Below are 7,500 nucleotides of genomic sequence, written 5' to 3' on the forward strand. Positions count from 1 at the left end.
CATCTAGTTTACAAGTTACGTTTCAGGTTTGATTTCTATGATTAGATGCCAGCCACTTTACAAATATACTGGGTACAATTTTCTATATCACCTAAATTGTCTAAAATTTCTAATACATCTAAAATATGAGATAAAAGTGACACAAGATATCAAGGTTAAGAGCAGTAAATAAAAAGGATCCAAAAAATAGGAGGTTGCTCCATCAACGGCCGCTTCAGGGTTACATTACTGGTCAGGGTTAAAAAATGAAAACTTCCATATATATATATATATATAATGTACTTATCATCAGGATGATGTACTCCTTGGTGGCTGCCATCATATTTTAGATATATTAGTAATTTTAGATTTAGGCAGTCTGCCATTTTGAAGACTGACATTTTTATTCCTATATTTATCAACCTCTCATTCATTTTGTGCCCCCTGTATTTATCACGCATAACTTTTTACATACAATCCTTATTTATATGTGATTTTATATGTATTTTTATATGCTTTTATATCTCTCCTATATTTTTATGTATGTTTGGTTTTACTCCTTATACCCCTGGAGAATCTTTACGCCAGTACATGCATGATTTATGTTAATGTGTATAAATATATATGATTTAATTACATTGATTGAATATCTTCATTTATGCGTTCAGGAATTTGGTTGACTGCCTAGGATTTGCGTTCTCATTTTCTTTTACTTTGTAATATTTTGCATTGGCTCTCTATGAGCACTCCATAAATAGCCCATACTCTCTATAACATACTTAAAACTATATCACTATATACATATATAAATATGATATACATACGTAAGTCGGTGGGTATGTTTCTCTCTCTCTCTGTACACACATGCATGTACATACACACACACACACCCACATACACACCCACACATACACGACTGTTTACATTTGAAGTGGGTAAATGGGAGACAGGCAGGTAGAGAGAACAGACAGAGATAGATACGTATTTGTTCATACAATATGATATATAGTTAATTCGAGAAAGTTAAGCCCTCATTAGGGATTGTATATAGGTATTCCACTGGTTGATTCCATATCATATAATGGTAAAGTCATTTGTATATGTTTAGGATTATTAAAATTATTAATATCAAGGTAAAAACAAGAAGAAAACGGAGAATAAATGGATGATGGATTGAACCAACGGAATATCTTGGATTATATAATCCCTAATGAATACTTCACTTCCTTGAATTAACTGCATTACAAGAGCACATTTCCATGTGTATACAAGTGTTTCTATTTCATATTATATTATATATATATAATAACCTCATAAATATGTATATATCCCAACATATATCTGTCCGAGGTTTTTTATGTATATATAAATATCTATCAATTTTTATAATATATATCCACAATATATATATATATATATATATATAATATATATATATATATATATATATATATACACATAAATTACTTTCCACTGGAAAAATGGAACAACATAATATATATATATATAAACATATATATATATATATATATATATATTATATATATATATATATACACACACACACACACATACACAACAGACACATACACCCACCCACATGTACATATATTTTTATGTGAATGTTTATACATATGTGTGTGTGTGTTGTGTGTCTATACTCACCATGTCCACAATGTAGTTAACAAAAATGTCGATCTTTGCAGCAAAATACCTGCACCACATTGACATTGTTGATTCTCCCGAGTCATCTTGGTTAACAGTTCTGTGGTGATGGTCGTTTGATTCCCCTGAATGACTCGCCTCATTTTCATTCCGCTCTTTTGCTGCCTCATTTTCCATTGATGATGATAGATGTTGATGTGAATGATCATGATGATAGTGATTGTTGTTGTTATCGTGATGATCGTCTCTGCTGTGTACCCCATGATCTGTCTGTACATCTGGCTGCTTTGGCTTGTCTCCATATTGGTCACCTTGTGGAGATGCTGATGAAGTAAACTCTTCATTACCATTATGAGTATGATGATGGTGGCTTTCTTTTGAATTCTTGAGTCCTGCGTCTTCATGTTCTGTTCCTTCATTATCAACATCATGATGACTGTCATAATCATCTTGCTTCTTCTGGTCATTGCCATTAGCAAAAGATGATGAAGAGGAGGCTGCAGCCATTGTTGATGTTGATGATACAGAAAGAGTCTTTCGAGACATGAACTCCGATCCGGACGTGTGGAATGCATCGCTTAAATCAAGATGTGGAGGAGATGATGTCATTGTGGCCATAGTTGGATCTGTTGCTGTGGCAACCCCACCACCAGCATTTCTGTCATTACTATTAACATCAACAACAGAATTAGCATCACCATTTTCATTAGCAAGAATATCATTGTTGTTGCTTTCTCCTATGCTATTCCATCTTTCCGAACTTTGATCGACAACAGGAACATTATCACTATCATTATAATTGCTAGAACTGTCACCACCACTGTTATCATAACTCATTGAACTGCTTAAGAAGGGTTTTGTTGTTGAGGGTGACACAGAGATTGATGTACCCCTCATAGAGTCATCCTTATCATCACTGTGGTGACCTGTGATGGGTGGCACAGTTGCATGCACCCATGAAGAAGGTATTGTACTTCCAGGAGCATCAGTTGCTGTGCCACTGCCACCACTACTAGAAGTCAACTTCATGGTCTCCATGTTTCTTTCATAACCCACACTGCCTTGTCCATCAACATTGCCATTGGAGGTATGTAAAAATTTATCGGCCTCTGAGGAAAGTCTTTGCTCATAATTTTTCGAAGCTCTATTGTCAAAAGTTACTGAACGAGTGGGTACAATGCTTGCTTGTGCACTGTCAAATCCTAATGAACTGCTGTTTGGCTCATTGTCATAGAATGTTGCTTCATTAATGTGTGTTGCTGAATGTGGATGGCCAGTTGTTGCATCAGAAGAAGATGATAACAATACTGAAGCTGAGGTGGACATGTCTTGCTGGAACTCCTTAACTGGTGAAGTCTTCATCACATGTGGCCATTGTTGTTGCTTTTCTTGTTCTTGTCTGCCATCGATATCTGCAGCTTTCCTCCCATTTTCACTATAACCTTCATTGTTGCTTAACAAAGTTGTCTGCAAATTGTCCACATGTGATCTTTGTCCTGGCATCATAGTCATTGTTTTTGGTGAATTGTTTTTGGACACAAGAACAAGAATAAATTGAGATAATGTTAAGTCAGTATTCAGAGTTTTCAATATATTTTCCAAAGTTGATTATAGGTTTCCAAAGGTTTTTCCCAATGTTGATAAAGATGATAGAGGTAATGATAATGGGATCGTATAATTTGTTTTTCAAGCAGGGTTAGAACATGAAATGAAAATAAAAAAAAAAATAATGGTTATTAATATATTAAAAGAACAGAATAAAAAAGGTGATGAGACAAGACAGAAGACTGAGAGCCAAAAGATAACAGAAGGAAAGAATCAGAAGACATGAGTGTATAAAAAGCAAAGGCAGAGTCAGATGATAAGACAAGATGAAATAATATAATATATAGAGCACACAAAGCAGGGAGAAAACAGATAAACATCAGAAAAAGAAGACAGTGAGACAAAAGCCAACACCAAGGACACCAAATATTAGCAGACAACCAGTGGCATAAGATGGGCTTAGGCCAAACATACATTCAACTACAGCAAATGCATGTGTATAAAGTGACAGCTTCGTGCAGTTGACATAACCTGTACATTCATCTTTTGCCACTGCAGCCAACAAGAATATGTAGGATATATTAAATAAACAGTAGAGAGACTTAATGACAGCAAGAAGAAATACAGAACAAAAAAAAAGGCAACAGAATAGTCAAGAACGAGAAAACATACACGCACAAAAAATGGTAAAGGTGATAAGTACATGCAGAAGAAACTCCCCCCCATAAAAAAGAGAAGCTAAAGGGTAAAGGGGTAAAGACCCCCTTCGGTCATGAATGACTATGGGATTGCACCTAGTAAGTTACCCTCCTAGACACAAGTCCGGGCGAGGTTGTTTATGGAAGACCAGCAGTTGCCCATGCATACCAGCCTCCCCTCTCCACGCCACCAGTGTTATCCAAGGGAAAGGCAAAAGGGGCCGATACAGCTTGGCACCAGTGACGTCGCAACTCATTTCTACAGCTGAGTGAACTGAGCAACGTGAAATAAATGCCTTGCTCAAGACACAACACGCAGCCCGGTCCGGGATTTGAGCTCACAACCTCACGATCGTAAGCTCGACGCTCTAACCACTGAGCCATGCGCCTTCAGAGAAGCTAGACAAGTAAAACAAACAAGCTAGACAAGCTAGACAAGTAAAAACAAACAAGGATTAACAGCAGGAAAATTTTTTAAAATACACAAGATAAATGAAACAGATAGAAGGCAGAAAAAAGAAATGGGAAGACATTTTATTGTACTGTCGACGTAACTCTGAGAGGGTATTTTAATGATGTATTGTTTACCTAAAGAGTTCATTGCTGCCATTACTTCATCAGCAGTTTGGTCAATTGATTCATCCTTTGTTAATATTTCTGAAAAAGAAAGAGGTGAAAGGATACAGAAGGTAAAAAGTAGCAATGAGAACATAGATGATGTTTGTTATCTTCTATGTTTCCAAAAAGCAACAAAGAAGATAACAGAAGAGGAGGGGGGAATAAGAACCCCCACCCTCAAAAAAAAGGAAGAGAAAAAAGTAAAAAGAATACAAAGGGGACAAAACGTAACTTAATATAGATCAAAGAAAGTAGACAGAGGACAGAGAGAAAAAAAAAAAAAAAACAGAAGTGACCAGTAGAGAGAGAAGACATACTGTAAAAACCCATGTAATTTAAGCATTTTTTCACAAAAATAAAAATAAGCTTTAGGGGGTGCATAAATTACATGAGTAGATCGCTTCCAGAATTATTTTAGAAATTTTTTGTTGTAAAAAGATACACTAAATGTAAACATTCATACTGGAAGTTGACTCATTTAATGGGCTTAAATATAATGAAATTGACTTTTATTTATGCTAAATGGTATAATGCTTACTTTTTCTGTATTAAAACCATTAAATGGTAAACTACATTTTGAAGTCTAACATAAATCACAGTCCGGGCCATATTTTACATATTTTATTCGGTTGAGTAAAGTGCCATTCAAGCTGATGTTTATTGGTAATTAAACTTAATTTGCAAATGTGCGTATTTATCAGTTTTGTTTTTGTTGATAAATTCTTATCAACAACTTTTCCAGTGATTATGGTTTGAGAAGACATACAGAAGTACGCTAAAGATCAGACATAATCTCTTGTGAGCAAGAAATGTAACATAAAGTTTATTATAAACAAGATTATCCTCCATATTTCCAACAACAACCTTGGGCACCTTTTTAAATTCCATATGACAAACACTCACAGACATGCTTATAAAATCAAAAAACAACACAGCACCCATGACTTTCACAAACATTTTTCATACTCAGAATTGCTGAACCATGGAATAAAAAGCCCGCATCAGTTGTTAGTTGTCGAGACACTACATCTTTCAAAACTTCAATACTTCCTGAAATCCACCAACAGTACAACTGAACGCTCGAGAGATGAGGAGGGTATACTGAGTGGCTACAGCAGACTGCTATTGTCAGTCTCAGGAGGGAGGAGAAAGAAGGTGCATCGAGCAAGTAAAATGGACTGACACGCATCAGTCCCACAAAAAACAATTTTATTTATGACTAGAATGACCTGTCATTTATGGATGTAAATTATATTTTAGATCCAATGAATCAAAGGATATTGTAATGGATCATAGGATCTATGTAATTCATTGATTTTCTTTACAGTATTATCTTTATAAGTAAAAATTGCCTCTTTGCTGAATTTCTGTTCCAACCATTTCTAATTGTTAGATACTTGGTCATTGCACCTGGTCTCTATCTGCACAAACTGACAATTTAAGATTAGGTTTGTTAACCAAAGATACCATAGTTTTAATTGGTCTAAATAAGTTCATTATTTTCCAAAAGCATTTCTTGTAGTGTGTAACTTTGTTGCAGGAGATCTACTATTTCTGATATTAATTTGGCCATTTAAATCATCAATAAAATAAACTTGAGCATATCTAGGAATATTTTCATCTTTATTATACAATGAACTATGGTAAATTTGACTTTGTATTTTGAAAACTGGCATGAATCCCAGTAGCGATATTGATTCACCAACTCCAAAGGTTGTTATTGAAAGCAATTCATTATATTTTTTAATAACTTTAAAAAAGTTTTTGGAGTTCATATTTTCCCCCAGCATTAGTGTATTTAAAGGTTTAGGTGGTTTTTTCAAACAAATTTAATTTAACTTTACCATTTGAACAACATAATCCCTTAGGTTCATCCTTAAAGTTTTGCACAAAAATGCTTACAAACTACTGACATTGTTCCTAAATTTGATAGATTATCGTAATTTTTAGTTGGATCATAATCAAATGCTGCGTTTGTAAATGATTTAACAGAAGTACATAGTTCAGCATATCTTGGTCTTTCCTCCATAGTCTGAGAATTTCTTGTCACAACGTGTAAAATTCTAATTTCCTCTCTTATTTCTTGTGTTGAATTTTACCTCAACACTTGGTGGGCCAGTCTGCTTTCTTCTCTAATTTCATTCCTCCTTTGAAATGAGTCTTTGTGATTGATGCTTTATGATTTCCTGTTTTTGTCATTGATGCTCTCAATTTCTTGATCTTTGAATTTCTCTCTCATTTTCACTCATTTCACTTGTTTTTTTGGCATTTTTTTTTTTTGCTGAGGCATTTAAAATTTTCCTTGTATTGTTATTTGTCACACATATTATTGTTGTTGTTTAAGCTATTAGTAGCATCATTTAAGTTTTGGTCAGTTCTTACTTGAGTAATAATTTCTTGCTCCTCCATAGGCTGAGAATTTCTTGTCACAATGTGCAAAATTCTAATTTCCTCTCTTATTATTTCTAGTGTCAAATTTTCTTTCAACACTTGGTGAGCCAATCTGTGTTCTTTAATTTCAGTCCTGCTTTGAATTGAGAGTGTTTCCCATCTTCATCTTTGATACTCTTGGTTTCTTGCTCTTTGAATTTCTCTCTCATTTTCACCCATTTCATTTGTTTTTTGGCATTTTCTTGCTGAGGTATTTAAAATTTTCCTTATTTCATTATTAATCACACCTATATTATTGTTGTTTAAATTATTAGTTGTATTTATTTAAGTTTTGGTCAGTAATGATGAAAGGGTTATCATTATTATGAGCTGTATTAATATTGATAACGTAATTTTCTAAAACGGCACAATTGTTAAATGAATTTGTATCGTTTGCTTCCAGAACAATTCACCATTTAAGTTATTATCCTAATTGATAACGTAATTTTCTGAAATGACACTATTATTAAATGAAGCTATCGTCTACTCACAGGTAAGATTTGGTTGCTATTTCTAGCACATCCAGCTTAAATTTCAGAGAGATTCTTTGTGAAGAGAATGGTAA

General features: G+C 34.1%; 1 protein-coding gene across 4 annotated transcripts in view; it reads right to left on the minus strand.

Annotated features, from left to right (window-relative positions):
- The window catches only part of LOC115222542 (transport and Golgi organization protein 1 homolog), a 129,472-nt gene that overhangs the window by 55,315 nt on the left and 66,657 nt on the right, over positions 1–7,500 (minus strand). For 2 of the 4 annotated variants that reach the window (XM_036511729.1, XM_036511728.1), the window contains 2 exons: positions 4,476–4,544; positions 1,645–3,161 (listed from right to left, as the gene is read on the minus strand). In XM_036511729.1, the coding sequence (XP_036367622.1) occupies positions 1,645–3,161; positions 4,476–4,544 (1,586 nt within the window). The remainder of the gene's footprint in view (positions 1–1,644; positions 3,162–4,475; positions 4,545–7,500) is intronic. The other 2 variants (XM_036511730.1, XM_029792801.2) reach the window with 2 other exon arrangements.

Source organism: Octopus sinensis, linkage group LG20, assembly GCF_006345805.1.
Source record: "Octopus sinensis linkage group LG20, ASM634580v1, whole genome shotgun sequence".
In the NCBI taxonomy this organism is placed as follows: Eukaryota; Metazoa; Mollusca; class Cephalopoda; order Octopoda; family Octopodidae; genus Octopus; species Octopus sinensis.